The sequence below is a fragment of the Neomonachus schauinslandi genome, chromosome 5, assembly GCF_002201575.2.
Source record: "Neomonachus schauinslandi chromosome 5, ASM220157v2, whole genome shotgun sequence".
NCBI classification, from domain to species: Eukaryota; Metazoa; Chordata; class Mammalia; order Carnivora; family Phocidae; genus Neomonachus; species Neomonachus schauinslandi.
Genome location: NC_058407.1, coordinates 22,605,262 through 22,624,917, shown reverse-complemented (window position 1 = coordinate 22,624,917; position 19,656 = coordinate 22,605,262). Strand labels below are relative to the sequence as shown.

At 40.9% G+C, this 19,656-nt stretch overlaps 1 protein-coding gene across 13 annotated transcripts in view; it reads right to left on the bottom strand.

Moving 5' to 3' along the window:
• The window catches only part of ANKS1B (ankyrin repeat and sterile alpha motif domain containing 1B), a 1,116,839-nt gene that overhangs the window by 41,444 nt on the left and 1,055,739 nt on the right, over positions 1–19,656 (bottom strand). For all 13 annotated transcript variants that reach the window (XM_021687341.2, XM_021687343.2, XM_021687344.2 and 10 more), the window contains 2 exons: positions 15,148–15,276; positions 12,660–12,731 (listed from right to left, as the gene is read on the bottom strand). In XM_021687341.2, the coding sequence (XP_021543016.1) occupies positions 12,660–12,731; positions 15,148–15,276 (201 nt within the window). The remainder of the gene's footprint in view (positions 1–12,659; positions 12,732–15,147; positions 15,277–19,656) is intronic.

The window sequence follows — 19,656 nt, the reverse complement described above, 5'->3', positions numbered from 1 at the left end:
CTTCAATGCCAGTTTTACAGGAGAGACTGATTTGTAATGAGGACCTCCAGATACCTTAGCAGCTGAACACTCGTGGGTAATGCCCCAAATTAACTTAACTTTTTTTTTTTTTAAGATTTTATTTATTTATTTGAGAGAGAGAGCACATGAGAGGGGGGAGGGTCAGATGGAGAAGCAGACTCCCCGCTGAGCAGGGAGCCCAATGCGGAACTCGATCCCGGGATTCCAGGATCATGACCTGAGCCGAAGGCAGTCGCCCAACCAACTGAGCCACCCAGGCGCCCATTAACTTAACCTTTATAGCATCTTGCTCTTCTGCTGAAAAAGCATTACAGTGATAGTCAATTGTATTTTGTTCACAATTTCCCAGAATAAGATTATCATCCTTTTATTACTCCAAGAGAAACAATATTTAGTTATAAAGGGATGCTACATTTCTGAAACCTAAACTAAAATGCAACTTTTGAATCTTAAATACAAAGCCAGCTTTATATTTAGTGCTTGGGTTTGTATTATCTGTAAGCATTACACGGAATAGGGATTGTATATCCCTTGTATCTGGAGGTGGGCACCTGAGATACTGTTCTTAACAGGCAAAGTAATTGAACACTCTTAGAACATTTTTTTTTTAAAGAGGGATTTTTGGATTCACCCAAGAAAGCAATACCATCTTTTGTCTTTTCCTTTTAAACTATAAACTATGGGGGCGCCTGGGTGGCTCAGTTGTTAAGCGTCTGCCTTCAGCTCAGGTCATGATCCCAGGGTCCTGGGATCGAGCCCTGCATCAGGCTCCTGCTCAGCGGGAAGCCTGCTTATCCCTCTCCAACTCCTCCTGCTTGTGTTCCCTCTCTCGCTGTCTCTCTCTGTCAAATAAATCTTAAAAAAAAAAAAAATTAAACTATAAACTATGAACTGCTTGGAATCTCTGTATCAAGTCAGAAATTGCCACTGGTGCTTTTATTTTATCCTTATAGCATGCCCTGAAAAGAAACAGTTTCTCATTTTCTAATGCAGAATCAACAGTATGAGAATATCCTTTTGAGACTGCAGGGATGCTCTGGTCTCAGAGCATGACTTTCATAAGTGTGAGTGAGAGCAAAGAGGTTTACGACAGGGAGCATTTCAGTTGTGAGCTGTAATGTTGCGTTTGAGTCTGGAGTGATGTTTATGTTCCTAATGAGAATCATTTGTGCCCCATAACCAGTACAAAGAGGGAACAGAGTGAGGCAGTCCATGGGGAGGATGTCACCGACCCTTCATTCTTACAATACTCTGCTCATTTCCAGTGTATTTTAAACACAGACTGGGGAATAGATCTCCGGATGGTCTACTGCCATCCAACTTATATTTTTAACCCACACATGGCTACCCTGAGAATGCTTTCTAGTTAAATATTCAAGTGCTGAGTCATAACTGTTAATTTGGCCACATAATATTTTCTTTAGTTCGTTTCAAAGCTTAATTATTGTATTCAGTTTCAGCAAGTAAATTAAAATAGGATCAAACAATTATGTTTGGTAGCCCTAAGTGACTTTTAAATGACTTAAAAAATGCACAAAACCAGCAGTATCGTATTTTGTATTCAGCAAAACTAGTTATGTTGCAGAGACTGTAAGAGGCAGAGAGCAGACCACAGATCAGCCATTTGAAATGCACTTTTACCCTTTGGAACTCAGTCTCAAGGTCATTTCCTGGGAAAGCCTCGTGTGGCCTCCCAGCCTGACAGGATGGCTGTCTCTTGTTCTGAAGGCCTGCCCTGGGACCCTCTGCTGCTCTCCCTTGGGGTTCACTGCCCTGGTCCTAGGGTTGTTTTCCTCACTCTGTGGGGGGGGGGTTCCTTGAGGATGGCCCACACCTTTCTTGATTTGTTTCTTGTCTCCCCCATAATGACTAGCACATGGTCTTAGGTTGAACCCTATGACATAGCCATATCAGCAATTTCATAGGGTTCAATCTAACAGCTGCTGAAGTCCATGTTTATTAAGAGAACGAGCAAATGAATTAAGGTATGGTAATGAGCACAAACCCAGCTTTATAAGAAAGAACCGCAGTACCAGCTTCTCAACGCACAAAGAGCCAGTAAACTTTTCAGAGAGCCCTGGTGCCCAGAGCCAGGCATGAAGGCCTTGGAAGAACTTGCAGAACCACAAATGTGATCAGAGATATGCCAGGAGACTCCTATGGGATGGGAAAGCTTCACAGACTTCTGTGATTTGTCAGCCTCAAGGAGAGAAAGGCTAAGTGTTCATTTTTGTAATAGGAAACTGGTTCAAATTGCAAGCATGGAGATGAGAAGGAAAGACTTGTTGGGAGGGCAGGAGGATTATTAGGGCCAGCTGGGAAGTTTTTCCCTCTGGATGTCTTTAAAAATAGTTTGGACTCTCATTTGTCACCAATGACTTAGGGGTAAGTCTCATTTGGTGGGGGAATGAGGTTAAATGATCTCTCGAGGGCTTTTCTTGTCATCATAACTGGACACGAGGGCTGGGTGAATACAGAACCTCACTGAGACCACGTGACAAGAGCAGACGGTGGGCAGGCAGCCACTCAAACGAGTCCTCGGGCACAGGACACGGCTACTGCACTGCCAAGTGTAACTCACACACCCTGGCCGCATCTAGCACAGCGCACGGTGGTGCCCTCCATCTCTATTCCTCGGGCCCTGGCTGGTTGCCAGGCACCATGGCGCGATGACTGTATCAGGGCAGCCTGTCCACCCAGCAGACCTAACCGGAACACCCAGTGCACCAAGGCAGTGGGTCTCAAACTTTTGTGAGCGTTCGAATCCTGTGGAAGGCTTGTTAAATAACAGATCGCTGGGCTCCACCCCTAGAGTTTCTGATTCAGTAAGTGCGATGAACTGAAGGTCTATGATCTCCCAAACTTCTTATGTTGAGTCCTAATGCCCAACGTCTTAGCAGGTGGGGCCTTTGGGAGGTGCTCGGGTTGTGAGAATAGAGCTCTGAATGGCATTAGTGGGCTTATAAGAGAGGCCTCTTCTACCGTGAGAGGGCACAGTGAAGATGACCCTCAATGAGCCAGGAAGAGGGCCGTCACCCGACACCAAATCTACCAGCGCCTTGACCTTGGGAGTTCCCAGCCTTCAGAACCACGAGAAATAAATTTCTCCCTGTAATCTGGTATTTTTATTACAGCAGCCTGAACAAACTAAGACAGTAAGTGAGGTAGGGGCAAAGATTTTGCATTTATAACAAATTTCCACATGCGGCTGCTACCATAGTTTGAGAACTTCTGCTCTAAAAATACAGTTGATTTTTGATTGAAAGTCATTGTCAGAACTGTTCTCCGCTGCTATGCATGTAAACTCAGTTGTACTGCATCCTACATTAATTCAGAGAGCAGTTAATTTATCAAAACACACTCTCCTCCACTTGACAAGTGATTTCCAAAAATCCTTAGTTAGCACTTAGTTATAGCTCTTGGTCTTTAGAGCAAATAACAAGAATTATTTAATCTTCCATAGTTTTTCAGGGGCTGTGAAAGTATAAAACATTCTTCACATAAAATAAAGAGTTCAGGTCATAAAGATAGATTCTGGAGTTACATCTAGAATAGATGTTGATCGGACAGAGCTGATAAGCCCCGGGGTCATGCTGAAGATGTATGGTTTCTCATAAAAGTTCCCCAGTTCTCCCTCAACTAGGAGCACATCCAAGATATTAAGTACATGCCCTTGAGAGATGTGACAAGCAAACATCAACACATTTTTGTGCACTGCTTCTGGGAGTGTAAACTGGAACAAATATTTTGGAAGGCAATTTGGCAATACTTTACCAGAGTTTCTAAGATGTGTATACTTTTGACCTAGCCACTCTACATTTAGTGGCTCATTCTAAGGAAATAATCAGACCAGCTGCAAAAGATTTAGGTATGGGGATGTTGCCCACAGTACTGGTTATAATTTGAAAAGATTCAAAAGGACCTAATGACAAATAAGGGGAACTGGTTAAGTAATTTTTTTTCTTTTTAATTGTTTTATTTATTTATTCATAAGAGTCAGAGAGAGAGAGAGAGAGAGGCAGAGGCAGAGGGAGAAGCAGGCTCCCCGCCTAGCAGGGAGCCCGATGCGGGACTTGATCCCAGGACCCCGGGATCATGACCTGAGCTGAAGGCAGACGCTTAACCATCCGAGCCACCCAGCTGCCCCAGTAAGTTTTGTTCAGTTATGGATTGGAATATTGTTCAACCACTACGAGTAATACTGCAGATGAATATATAATGGAATAAACTTTTTCAAATATATTGTTATGTTAAAAATAGATTAGAAAACAGTAGGCACTGAATATTTCTATTTCTTTGTAGGAAAGGGATGCCTATGAATGCATGACGAATCAGTCTGGAGGCTTACATATGAACAAGGTGTTAACAGAGAGGTGTTTACCCTCTGTGTGACAAAATTACAATTGCTTTTATTTCTCCTTTTTGTAGCTTTATTTTAAAAGTGGGTAACAATGTGTATTGCTTCTGTAATAATAAAATGTGAAGTTTTAAAAATGTATAATCTTTAGTTAAAAAGCCAAATGTAAACATGTGAAAAAACACACCAACCTGTTTAATCCATCGCTCATAAGTACAACTGCAGAGTGTGAGTGTGTGTGTGTGTGTGTATGTGTATGTCTTCATAAATTCATGAGGGGACCCACCGCTAGGCTCCTTCCTCCAGAAGCTACTGCACTACAGCGAACAAGAGCACAGAAGGGCATGTTTGGATTCCTGTCTTGACTCCACTGTGTGTAAAGGTATTTAACTTCTAGGTCTTCGTTATTTCGTCTGTAAAATGGGTATGTTAATACATCATCTACTTTGGAGAGCTGTGAGGATTACGCAGTTCGGTGCCCAGCATGTAGTGGGCACCAAGAGATTTTAGCTATTACTCTTACTCTGAGGATGGATGCTTTCACTTAGCTGCTTTCCAAAGTACGGCATCCCACTAGCAAAAGAGAGAAGTGAAATCAAGATGGGTGAGCATATGGAATCCCCTCTGGGCTGCTTGCTAGCAGAGCGGTGAAATGGTGGCCGCAACAGGGAGCGTTCAGCAGAGCCACACGTCTGGACTGAGGACAATGGACTCAATTCGTTTAGAAAGAGAGCTTAAGACAAAGTGGGAATTAAAGACGGAGGCGGCCCATGAAATCTGTGGAGTAGTGAGGGTGTTGCATGGGAAAAGAGCCAGTAACAAGAGCAACAGGAACAAACAAACAAAAAAGTAAGAGAACTTGGATATGAAGCCGATATGGGATGAAAGGATTGGGACCGTTGAGTCCTCCTTTGGGAGGACCTCCCGGAAAACACTCACAAAGCAAAGCTCAGCAGCAGGCAGTTAGAAATGCTGTTTCTTTGTGCATATTGTCATTTTAATACACGCCACATCTGTGGGCTTAGATCTGTACTGACCTGGCTCGGGCAGTACTTGGGAGGGAACAAAAGAGGAAATATTTGATTCTTCCCTGAAGAATCAAATGGGCAAATTTGGGCAAATGGAGACTTGTAAAAAAAAAAAAAAAAAAACAGCTGGGGCGCCTGGGTGGCTCAGTCGTTAAGCAGCTGCCTTCGGCTCAGGTCATGATCCCCGGGTCTTGGGATCGAGCCCCGCATCGGGCTCCCTGCTCCGCTGGAAGCCTGCTTCTCCCTCTCCCACTCCCCCTGCTTGTGTTCCCTCTTTCGCTGTCTCTCTCTGTCAAAAAATAAATAAAATCTTTAAAAAAAAAAAAAAGAAACAAGATACCATTAACAAATTCGATATTGAATACATTCGATATGAGTACATATACTAGTGTAGGTAGGAGAGCGAGGAGGATGTATAGAAAAGTATAAGTTTAGGGGCGCCTGGGTGGCTCAGTCGGTTAAGCGTCTGCCTTCGGCTCAGGTCATGATTCCGGCGTCCTGGGATCGAGGCCTGCATCAGGCTCCCTGCTCAGCGGAGAGCCTGCTTCTCCCTCTCCCTCTGTCTGCCGCTCTGCCTACTTGTGCTCTCTCTCTCTCTGTTAAATAAATAAATAAAAATCTTTAAAAAACAAAACAAAAACAAAAAAACAGCTGTTTACAAGATTTTTGTTTTTTTTTTTCCCCCCCAGCCTGGTTCCTAAGTAGTAGGCCCTGAGATGATTTCTGGGAACGACAATTCCTCATAGACGGGAGTTGTAGAAGGAACCAAAGACGACCTTAGACAAGTGGGACTTAAAGGCAGAGGCGGCCCATGACATCTTCTGGTGCTGTAAAGTAGTGAGGGTGTTTCAGGAGTCTCTTCTAAGATCAAAGAGGCTTCTTAAAACATTTCCATCTAATTCTAAAATCTTTTTTCCCAGCTTTCCAATCCATTCTCCAACATTAATTTGTTTCCTTACAAGCACAGAAAAAAGACAGCTTTCACACTTCAACCAAGGCACAATTATTTGGAAATCTATATATCTGAAAATTCAACTTTAGAATTGCCTCTAGATTGGAAGTTTAAAAATGAGACAAGTGAAGGGGACAGACTCACCAAGAAACCTGAACTGTGGTATCTGAACTATCAAAGCCCTTTGGGAAATAAAGATTCCCCAACCTATATTTGCCAGAAGATCTGCTTATTCCTGACTTTAAAAATAAGTTTAAAATACTTCTTATCTTGCATCAAGAAGGCAGATTTCTACCTGATTGTAGTTGAAAACAGATATTTTTCTTTTTTTGAAAGAGAAATTTCCTTGAGCACAGACACCTGTGAACAATACTAATCAACAACTGTGAGATTAGAGAAAGTCAGATTTCACAGAGTATTAAATTGAATATAATGGCCCGCCTCTTACAGCACATGTTTTGTTAACGGTGTATCTAATTAGAGAAGTGACTGACTACTGTGTATTAGTGATAATCATACCCTGAGGCAAAATTTAGGGCTGGGGGATGGGGTATGTGTAAGTCTGGGGAGGCAAAAAGGCCTAGACCCTCATCTGGCCTTTCACCAACCACTGTACATTTTAGAATCTTTGAAGTGGGAGTTACTTATACCAAAGAGAACACCAAAAGGCCAAAGCAACGTCTTTATTGCTTTGTAAAGTTCAGTCCTGTGGACACATTATTTAAAAGAGGCAAGCTATCTCCCAGTCAACTGAGGAACAAGTTACCTTCCCAAAATATAAAACTGCAAAATTACATTTACCATCTTATCTACAGTTTCCCATTGTTTTCTCTCCCTTTTGGTGATGGCCTTTAAAAACTGGAAATAAGAGTGCAGGATGCCCAAGTTTTTGAATACTCTCTTACATATTTGTGAACACAGAAAACCAGGGAAATGATTGGGGACACCGGCATTATAGTTGAGGGAAAACAAATGAAATAATCCAAAGCAAACCTATCCATCAACTTACTTGTTTTTCAAACGTTTGGAGGCAGAGGTCAATGTGTTTTTGAGGTTTTACTGAACTAGCAGACTCTCTATAGGCATTACTTTATTGAACCATCAAAACCACCTTAAAAGAAAGCTATGCTGCGGCAGGCCGTGGGGATACAATACACATGGTTCTTGCCCTCTAAGGGGCAGGGGGCATGAGGAGCCGGGAGCTTGTCCAGTGTGACATGAGGGGTGACAGAAGGAAGGTTCTGTGTTCCATGGGGAACACCTTTGGGGGCATCGTATTCTGGATCTTAGAACTAATGCTTACCCTCAGGAGTCCTTTCAAAAATGAAGACTGTCTCTGAGCACAGAGTTAGCTGGAAAACCCAACCAGTAACATAAAAGGCAGCACTAAATGAGTATGTTCAGATTAAACAGACATCTCTTAAAACTCCTCACACATTACTAATATGTTTTTAGATTTTAATTTTAACTAGAAAGGTCTATAAAGCTGTCACAGTAAAGGAAATAAGCAGCCAAGTTGTCCTACTGAAGAGCAAAATAATTCACAGAACTCAATCTTCCTAAAAGTGTGCCTCAATATCAAGACATATCTAATCTCTTAGGGTTTTACTGCAGAAAACTCTGAAAGATAAGACAAAAATTGCAGTTTTGCTTAAAAAAATTATCAGGGTTTGGGGCGCCTGGGTGGCTCAGTCGTTAAACGTCTGCCTTCAGCTCAGGTCATGATCCCAGGGTCCTGGGATCGAGCCCCGCATTGGGCTCCCTGCTTGGCGGGAAGCCTGCTTCTCCCTCTCCCACTCCCCCTGCTTGTGTTTTCTCTCTCTGTCAAATAATAAATAAAATCTTAAAAAAAAATTATCAGGGTTTAATGTAAGTTCCTATTGATTCTTCTTCACTAAACACAATTCAGAAGATAATTTTAAGAGGGTTTGAATCCAGGAGAAAAAAAATCTTAAGACAAAAACCTGCATACAAATGTTGATAGAGGCTCTATTCATAACTGCAAGACCTAGAGGCAACCAAGGTGGCCTTCAACAGATAAACGGATGAACAAACTGTGGTACCTCTGGCTAGGAGATGGGGGGGACAAAAGACGTAGAAGAAGGAAGCTTAAAAGCATATTGCTAAATGAAAGAAGCCAGTCTGGAAAGGGTACATACTGTATGATTCCAACTATATGACATTCTGGAAAAGGCAAAACTATAGAGACAATAAAATGGTCAGTGGTTGTCAGGGGCTGCAGGGGCAGGGGAGAGGAGATGAACAGGTGGAGCGGAGGGGAGGTTTAGGGCATGAACCAATTCTTTGTGGTACTGTAAGGGGAGATACATGACATTATGCATTTGTCAAAACCCGAAACACTGTATACGACAAAGAATGAACTCTAATGTAAACCACAGACTTTAGTTAAGAACGTAACAATGCTGGTTCATAACCGTGACAAAGCTACCATGCCAATGCAAGTGTTACTAATAAGGGCAACTGTGAGGGTGGTCGTGGTGGACGGAGGATATATTCAAGAACTCTGTGCTTTATGCTCAGTTTTTCTCTTAACCTAAAACTGCTCTAACAGGTCAAGTCTATTAGAAAAATCTTAAGACAGGTTAAAGAGGGAAAAGGCTGGTTAACCTGTGATTCCATATTGTAGAATGATGTGAATTCCTATCATCTCACACACCTTAGCTTACGATGGCCTATTTTTGATTGAAATAATATGTGTCTAATTAAACACCAGGACATCAGTGTAGAATTATCTTTGCTTCAGAACAGGAGGGGAACTTAGAGATGAATAAACAGGTTTAGATAAACTTAGAAATTAGCCGATTGTGACTACCAAACACTCCAAATGTTTCCGAAGAGGGAAAATTGTGTTTGGTTTGTGCTGGGGCAAAGTACATGTGTTTAAGTAAGTATTGTGGAAAAAAAAAATATAGTTGCTTAGGATGCAATAAAAACACTCCTAAGGGGCGCCTGGGTGGCTCAGTCGTTAAGCGTCTGCCTTTGGCTCAGGTCATGATCCCAGGGTGCTGGGATCGAGCCCCGCATCAGGCTCCCTGCTCTGCAGGAAGCCTGCTTCTCCCTCTCCCACTCCCCCTGCTTGTGTTCCCTCTCTTGCTGTGTCTCTCTCTGTCAAATAAATAAATAAAAATCTTTAAAAAAAAAAAAACACTCCTGAAATTTTTATTTAGGTTAATAGATTGGAATGTACTCTAAATTACTACATATGTCTGTACCTAAATGGTTTAATTTGGCTAATTTTACAGAGTCTTTGAGGGTTCTTAAAGTTCTTTATCAATATAAATGATCCACATTTTCAGCTGTTTTAAAACTCAGGACAATAAATGTTCCACTGGCTCATTAGAGGGGTGGTACAGCCTAGGGTTTGGAGTTTGGTGGTAAAGGTAAATCACCCTGGTTCAAACCCTGGATGCACCACTTGCTGGCCAGGTAACCTTGGGTAAGTTACTTAACTTTCATTGGCCCTGGTTCCCTCATATGAAAAGTGGGGACAATAGCAATACTTACCTCATGATTAAGTGAATAAAGGCACATAATCACGTGTGCAAGGCCCCCTATATGGCTCTCAAGTGTTAACTATTATTGGTACTAATAAACTGACTTTAAGAGACCCTGCCTGCAGGTCATTTTGGGGATCATCTAGGATGCTCCTGCAGGCTATGGGCCACATGAAGACCCCTCTACAGTGATACTTCTCTGGGGGAACTAAAATGTTAACATGTTAGACTTCTCCACTGAACTGAAGTCAGTGAGAGCAGGAGCCAAATCTTAGGCATCTTTGTTAACAAAGTACACTAAGGAAATATTTCTCAGAATAAAGAACCATACTGATTTACTTCTTACTGGGAAAGAAATTTTAATTTCAATTAAAACGCATACCATTGGATTGAAAAGGTCTTTTTTCCCCCACTGAAAGAGTAAATCAGGTCAAGCTGTTAATCTACAGTACTTTGGCCTAATATTACTATATATCAACTTTTAAGATCATCTGTGTCCTAAAGTATTTCCCCTGGGTGGACTTGATTCTGGGACTTTGGCCTTCAAGGCCACCATATTGAAAACAGAGAAAATAGCAACTTGAGGTTCAAACTGAAAATTAACTGCAAGTTGAGAGCCACACCATTTTCAGTTGGTGAGAGTTCTAATTCACAATAGTCCCGGATAACAGCAAGCCTGTGCTTCTAGTTAGGAAAGGCTCTAGTGCGCGCAGTGAGTGCAACTTTAGCTACTGTACCAAAGACTGATACTTACTTAATCAGGATGGGAAATAAGAGTTGGTGATATCCTAAGAAGCAATAAAGTTCCTATTTTCATGTAAACGACCCCAAGTAAACACCAAGGGCAGCAAACCAGAAAAACTCCCCAAAGAACAGAAGAATGGCTTCTAAACAGACGACCTTTTCTGTTTCATTTTCAGCAACAAGTATTTATTCTCCACCGACACTATTAAAATGGCTTTCCTGTTGTTATCAGAATGGAATTTCAGATCCACTTAATTTCATGAAATTGACTGAAATTCAAATCACAAATCTGGTTTTAAATGGTGTTCTGTACTCTATGCACTATTTATGCTGATTACAGCATTGAAGTAGCTGGACCCAGATAACAGAGTTAATAGTATTAAATCAGAGATGCCAAATTAATTTCTTAGACGTGTTCATAAATAGCTCTAAAATTATTATGAGCCTTGACGAATGAAAAATGTTCCCATTTTCTTCTTGTTCATTGGTGACATAATTAAGATCAGATATACATTTAGAATACAAGATTCCCGGAATTATAAAACCACGAACGAGGACCCCTAAGGGGCATCTAGTCCAATGTCCTCATTTTCTAAGTGACAAAATGAGGCCCGGGAGAAGGAGGGGAGTGGAGTAGTTAAACGCTTGGGCTCTGGAGTCAGACAGACCTGTGTTCCAGTTCCAGATTGGCAAGTTCTTCACTATGTGACCTTGGGAAAGTTATTTAACCTCTCCAAGCCTCAGTCTCTTTACGTGTAGAACGGGGATAAAGACTGCCCTAAACTCCAGGTTTGTGGTAGGATTAAATGAGATAAACATGCAAAGCATTCAGCTCAGCACAGAAGACTGGTATATTTTAACTACTCAGTAAATATTAGCAGTCATTATCATGATGACTAAGAGTGACCTCCAAAGCAATGTAAGCAGCAACAAAACCAGAACACAGAGTTCTTGACACATATCACAGCTTTTTTCATCTAAATACAGTACCTGGGATAAAAGATTCATTGGCACTGACAATATAACTCTACATCAAAAGAAGGATAACTAACTTCAGTCTTCCTGCTATTGAACAGATCCAAATATTAAATCAGCGATCACATTTGGAGGTCTCAATTTCATGAAGATTCGCACATACTTGGCTTTCTATGAGCAATCGATATTACATATTTGCCTTCATAACTGTTTTAATTTTTAAATATTTCCCACCCGACACTGCTCATGTAAAATAAAACAACGTATACTGGCCACAAATCAGAGTTAGGGTTCACTTGCTAACAATCTTAAATTTGACTCTGGTTAGTTGCTATATGGAATGAGCCTACTATTCTTAATCTGTACTGTCAGGTATGGCCACAGCCTCTGTACATCTGTAATGGAGGAAGCAAGGATAAGGGACACATTAAAAAAAAACTACAGTGGATGTGCAGTATGAGTAAGATTCGGTTTGGCTAATACAGACTCCTAGGAATCCAGCGGCCAATGATCACAGACATTTACAACTGCCATTTTTGTCAACTTTTACTGCCCTTTCATGATTTACTCAGAGTTGAATGTTTTTTTCTTATACTAAAAAAACCCCAGAATTGAGAAGTCTCATAAGGAATATTAGCTTTATATAATAAGCTCTCAATACTTGAGCATTTGATAATTTTTTAGTTAATTGGTGGTCTTTACAGTAAATATTCTCAGACCGGCAGGTAGGTGCTTAAACCGTTTTCTTGCAATAAACTAAAGACCATTTTTCTCTTAATCTGGAGAATGACCAATGTACATACAATTAACTTTAAATCTTTAAAAATAAGAGTAAATGCAACGTGGCATAAATACATCCATACGTCCAACAGACATCAACTCACACTACAGTGAGATAAGCTCAAGTATAAACACGAACAAAGCCCAAACACCTTTTTTATGTAAAGGCAATGTGATTCAGCAGACCAGCAGATGAAGAAAATAGTCATCTGAAAAGTGGCAATTTGTAACCATACCCGGTATTTAGTATTTCAGCAACTAGAAATAAAAATGTTTGGCAAACTTACCCGCATTTTTGCACAGGCATCTTGGGTTGATTCTGTCCCTCTGAGCTCTTTTATCAGCATAGAACCTAAATACTAAAATACAAAACAATTCAATGATTTATGAAAAAAAGGATATAAATATGAGTTGCAATTTAAAACCAAACTGTGGAAGTTCTACTGGCTTGGCTTCCTGGCTGAAAGTTGTTGAATGACTTTTAAAAACTAACAGTAACTAATCCTAACAAATAAATGCTTTTAGAGAGAGAATGCTGTAGAATTAACTAGAGTTGAGAGCTGTAAATTGCTCTTTATAATAAAACTGCAGCATTTTCTAAAGATGCCATCTTTCAAATCATATTTAACTGCAAAATGGGGGCATCTAAAAATGTTTTCCCTTTTTTTTTTTTTTGAGGCAGCAATGTCTGCAAAAATAAATCACGCTACTCTCTACGTAATTACAGGGTTGTATGAGACAGCTGAGAAGCTAAGCGACATGCACCCAATTTGGGCTGAGTTGGCTGCGTAGGTAATTAACATTAGGCCGCTCTCAGGCGGAGATGCAGTTTGGGGTCTTTTCATTCACAGCTGCACGCCCAGTGGCTTATCCACCTGAGAATGGGATGCGCAGGAGATGGAAGCCTGCGGGGAGAGGGAATGGCATCTCGGTTGTTCCAGAAGTGAGAGAGCCCAGTTCCTGGTGCAAACCGACATGCGGGTGGGGGGGGGAGCGGTGCGCGGGCGCTGAATGGGGTAGGAGGGAGATGAGAATGTCTCCTCCCAAGAATTACCAATCTTTTTGCTGTTAGATGATCTAATCCAATACTGTCTGGGTACAAAACGCCACTCACTCTCCAAGTTCTGGCTAGGAGATGGGGGGGACAAAGAGTTTGTAGCAAAATGTCTGTTTTGCCTTTCCATCAGTTGACTCCTCTTCAACTTTTTGAAGCTTCAATAGGGTTTCTTTCGTCATTTTTTCCCTCCCTAATCTCCTTCCAAAAAAAAGAGAGAAAGCGAGAGAGCGAAAGAGCTCTATGTGTCTTTAAAAAACACACACACAAAATAAGAGTTCTATGTGTCTTAAAAACTAAACAAAACAAAAAAAACCCACAAAATAATTATTTTCCTGACATGGCACGCTGCAAAACCAGGACTGGGAATCCGGCGTGCAGACCAGGAATGCCCGACGCGAAGAGGGGCGTGCCCTGAAGGGAGCAGAGGGCGTGGTTAAGGGCCAGAGGCAACGCGCGTTCCGAAAGGCTCAGGGGTTCGTGTGGCGTTTGAGCTTTGCGGGAAGGAGGCATTTCAGTTCCACAGTTTGGGGGAGCTTACTGCTGAAATAAATCCAATGCTCCACTATAAGTAGGCAGTAAAAGAGGGATGGATAACAAAATGAAAAAAGGGCCGAAATTGCTATGCGACAACCAGAACGCGCACGTCTTAATCAAATTAAGGAAAATGATCTCGGAGAAATCCTTGCCTTTTCAGTTATTGGGGAAGTTTGTCCTAATTGAAACATTTCTTTTTAGAAGAGGTGATTTTACTTTTCCTGCTGTAGTCATGACAACCACCTGTCCCCCAAACCTATGGTATTTTTTCAACATTCACCTGTTCATATTTCTTGCGATTCTCAGCTAAGCCTGATTCTCTCTCCTATTAGAAAAAAGTACCCAGTAATATAATCCTAATGAAAAAAATCTGGTAGTAGACCCAGTGTTTTGAGATCATTGGTGAGTGAGTGTTGATGTCTACGTGTTATATTTATATTCATTTCCATTTTAAGATTGGGCTTTATCACATTTCATTTAAAACATACAACTGTATAAGAAGAAGGCAAAATAGACCTTAAATTCACAAGATTAAAAGGGATTATTAAGGGCGCCTGGGTGGCTCAGTTGGTTAAGCGACTGCCTTCAGCTCAGGTCATGATCCTGGAGTCCCTGGATCGAGTCACTGGATCGAGTCACTGGATCAAGTCCCGCATCGGGTTCCCTGCTCAGCGGGGAGTCTGCTTCTCCCTCTGACCCTCCTCCCTCTCATGCTCTCTGTCTCTCAGTCTCTCTCTCTCAAATAAATAAATAAAATCTTTTTTTTTTTTTTTTTTTTTTAAAGATTTTATTTATTTATTTGACAGAGAAAGACACAGCAAGAGAGGGAACACAAGCAGGGGGAGTGGGAGAGGGAGAAGCAGACTCCCTGCCGAGCAGGAAGCCCGATGCGGGACTCGATCCCGGGACTCCAGGATCATGACCTGAGCCGAAGGCAGTCGCTTAACCAACTGAGCCACCCAGGCGCCCAATAAATAAAATCTTTAAAAAAAAAAAGGATTATTAAGCTCTATTTACTTGGACTTTCTCTGTATAGAAAAGGTTACTTTAAGAAAAAGAGAAGGGAACACTCTTAAGAGCTTCAGCGAGGACATTTTGGCCTATTTTCAATATAAAAGTAAACAGTCCAGAAATACACCCTCCATCCCCATTGGTACCCAAATACTGAATTTATGGTAACTTACAAAAGCTTTGTAATCACACGATTGGAAGATGAGCTTTTCTGGGTGGTGCTGCCAGTACTGTACTGGGGTTGAGGCTGTGGCTTCATTTGGAGGTCGCAAGGTAATGGAAGGTTCTCCCCAGTCTCCTGTCTGAAAACGACATTTATTCTAGAGGTAATATGAGCAGTCGGCAAAGCTCATTCCCTACAGCTAACCTGAGTTCATCTTATACATGGGTGCTGGAATGGGCAAATGCATTTGGGTGTATTATATGTGTAGAAATACTTCTACTGGTTATTACGGTTTTACATATGTGGTAGCATCATATTTCCCAAAGCTGAGTTAATTTCTGGGGCGTGAAAGAAGTTATTCCATTTTTAGAAGGACACCCTAAACGAAGTGATTTTAAAATAAAACGTGGAGATATTCATAAATGATGCACTAATTCATGATTTTCTGTTACAACAGAAAAAGAACATACGACCTTTGAAAGACTTCTGTTCTTAAGCTTGGTTATTTGAACTTTTTAGTCTGAATTGCTTTTACATTCAGAATACACAGTTCCATGAATTTCAGTTTCCAAATATGACATGTACCATGTACTTGGGGTGATTTTAGATCTCTGGAGAAAAGACAGTAAGTGTGATTCTAAACAAACTTTTTGAAGAAAAATTTACAAATGGGTGGCTAGTTTCCCTCATCTGAATTCACTTGTATTGATAAAATGCCACCATGACGGTCTTGGATGTGTTCAGCTACCTTTCTCAGGAAACCTTAAGCACAAATGAATAATAAACATTTAAATACCAAGTTTGGTCATACGTGCAATATGCATGTACTTGAGGATCTTAATTCACAAATACAAGCACATGCACATATGATGGCCTATCATTTAATACATACACCCACTAAGACAGACCTGAGACAGAAGGACATCCCATCCTTCCATCTATCATTTTCCATGAGGTTAGCCTCGACTAGTTTTATTACTATAATGCCTTAGTGTGAGCATCTATAAAGTCAAAGGCCGGTGTTGGCAGGTCTTTTCTGGGTTCTGGTCTGATTTAGATATTATACACGGGTGATTTCTCACTCTTTTCCCTGGAAAAGATTCTAATTTCTCGAAATTCAGTTCTTTGTTCTCAAATGGACATTAACAAAAACTAGACAACAGGCAGATTTCCAAAGCCACTCTCTTTTAATCTGGATTTGGCTGCTCTTGCAGAATTAACGAATTACCTTTCTCAGGAGTTGGAAGAATATAAATAGGTCTCACGAGCTCCCAAACCAAGTAAAACCTTGGTCAGAGACCAAGTTCTACAGAAGTACTAGCAAATGGGTTGATACTGTAGGGTTTCTTAAGGAGGATTTTCAAGGAATCTAGGATAAGAAAGCAAAATTTTGGATGTAGGTGTATGTTTTGGGGGAGAAAAAAGTCTACAGCTTTCATTAAATTCTTTGAAAGGATCAGAAACTCCAACAGCTTAAAAACCGCAAGTCTCCAGGAAGAGCTTAAATGGGACGTGTGTTCTGGGAAAGAGGACTAGCATTCCAATTCTCCCTGTGCAGTCTGGACTTACATTAGGTGGCACACGCCGCGGCTGCTAACGCTGGGAAGTGTTAGGCATAGGCTTTGCTTTCTGAAGTTTCTGTCTTTGAAAAACTAGAGGAAAACTCTATAGAGCCCCTCAGGACTGCATGGGCCTTTTCACTGAGGCAGAGAACCTGAAGCTCTTCTCGAGATGAGTCACTCCCAGACTCAGGTAGCGCAGTTAGTATCTTGCGAGCTCATTAGCTTCTCACTGGAGCACGTGACCTACCAGAGTCCCTCGAGCTCCTCACGCCCTAGTCTAAGCCACTCACTGTGTTAGTTTTGTTCTAGTTGCTAATTTACTTGCATATGGTTTGGTTCTCTTATCTCCTGTCTGTTGAAATTGGTAAGACTTTACCTGGAATAATTACTTTAGCATTTTTGTCTGTCTTATGACCCATCCCTGACTCATTCTTGAGTTTTCTCTTTATAACTTTTATTTTGTAAAAAAAAAAAAGACTGTCTGCAATTAATTTTAGGAGAAAGTTTTCCTCTGGCTGCCTATTATGATCTTTTCTTTTCCTTCTCTTTCAAACACCTTGTCTGTATCATCTCTCAGTCTTTTAATTCAACTGGCTGTGATTTGCTCTTAAAAAAAAAATTGTATGAAACTGAAAATGTAGAAAATGTGGATTTCAGTACTATTTTGAAGCTGAATGTAATTTAAGCTGAATGTAATTTAAGTGATAATACCTATAGTTAAAACTCTGAAAACATGCAGCTAGGAGTTCTTAATTAAAAAGCTCTCCCCAAATCCAGCAAATCCTCTAGTCCGCCCCATTCACCTTCTTCCCCTCCCTCGATAAAGCAACAACAACACAGCAAACAGGTGTTGTACATTTAAGTCACGGGTGACACTGTTAACAGGACAACAGATGTTTGCACGCAACTCCGTGGGATGATACAAAAGGAGGAGTTGTTTGACGTTAAAAGACCTTTCGATCCAGTGTTTGCTGAGGTGACAACTGAGACCAAGCGTCAGAGCTTCGCGTTAGCCCTGTCTTAGTTTAGCTGAGGTATCTCTGGGCCAAGCTCAACAGGCAGCTCTCACAGCAGCCTGAACAGACATGGCAGGAGCTGGGGGCACCGTGGGTTGCGGTGCAAAGGCTGGGGGTAGGGCTGGGGGTGGGCGTGAGTGGGATGAAGCTGGGGTTATGGGGACATTTCAGGGGTCAGTACATTAAGCATGCAAATCATATGCAAACTCATTCCCTAATTGTTGAATTAACTCAGGCACTTTTATAATTAAACTTCAATGTGAGTTCCATACATGTAAAGCAGAACTACAGCCAAATGCTGATCCAAATATTCACATCATCCCCATAAGTTGTAGCAGCCATTTTGGGAAGAACAAGCCCCAGCACATACCACCTTGGTCTGGAAATCATCCCGGCCTCTTATTTGATAACCACTTGAAGAAACGCGTGGCACATCCATTTAACTCAGTTTAGGCAGCGCCATCATCTGCTCTTCTAGGACTCCACTCTGTCCAGAAATCACAAGCCTCCTGCTTTGAATTCAGTGATCGCACTGGGCCTCCCCTACGCGCTAGGTGGGAGGGGAGGAAAGTATAGGGAAGAGAAGTACAATCCTTCCTTTATGTTCTTTGTGGCCTTGAAACATGGCTCCGGTCCAAACATTTTTAAATTCTCTAGATAGGGACTGAATCTATCTTTCTGGAAATAGGAACTGAGTTTTGTCATATTTAGGGCCCATTTCCAGACGTTCATTTTCAAAGGAGGGCAAAGTGTTCTTAAGATTGAAGTTATAAAAGAATAAATGTATTTGCTTCCTAGAAATTCATCAGCTTATTCTTATTGTGTTTAACTCTAGACCAAAGAATATTTATATGACTCCACCTGCAGGTGTTGAGTCTTCTCTCTGGAGTTAGTTTTATGAGAATGGACAGATTTGGTGACACCCTACTGCCAGGGGGAGGTATGGCCTAGGCCTTAGGGTGGGTTATAGCTTCAACTGGTCCACCAACAGTAAAAACAAGAGTTGAGAGAATAAGGGTGCCTTAGGGCTCACCCATCCTGGAGGCTGGACTGCAGCAGGAAGGAACTACGGAGGAAGTGGGCAGGGCAGTACGCTGTAGGGACTGGTGAGAGAAACCAAAAGGTAAATTGGGGTTTCTATCTTAGCTATAAAATAATTCCAAACTGGGAGGCCCATCATTAGGTCTTGTAAAATAGTACACTCATATCGAGATGGTACCTGTATTTCCTCAGGCAAATTAATAAAATTAGTTCTCCAGGTAAATTAACAAAGTTAATTTAATAATTTCCCAGTTTAAAAAAATTTTGTTAAATATGAAAAAAATCAAACAGACCTAAAAAGTCTTTTGCCTCAAAGAATGGTTTATAGTTAAACCTTATCCTTAATAAACAGTAGATCTAAACATAGGTAACAGTGATGCAATTATATTTAAATAGAATAACAAAACAGGAAACGGTTGGGGTAAAATTCTATTTTAAACTATTACTGACTGGCAGTACTCTTTAAAATGCTTAAGTAATTATGGAAGAGAAATTCAATGATTCAAGGCACTCTTACTAAATGTCTTCAGGCTACTTTTTTAGAGCATTTAAAATACTTAAACATTTTCTTTATGTTCATGTATTAAGTGATTTTAATATTCCAAGAATTTGGTCATGGCTTAAAACCTCATTTACGCAGTATGTATGTATGTATTTCCTTTAGGATATTATCAATGAAACAAAGGAAAATGGACATCATTAAGTATCCTTTCCAGCTCAAATAAAAATTAAACTTTGAATATAAAGAAGTAATATAATTTGAGATTAGAGCTTTAAATGGAAAATTGATTCTGTTGAATAAGTATTTACCAACTGCCAACTCGGCATGCACGTGTGGCCGAGTGTGAAGGGCTACGGTGGGGCCATACTTAATATGATGTAATTAAATCAAATGTCTTT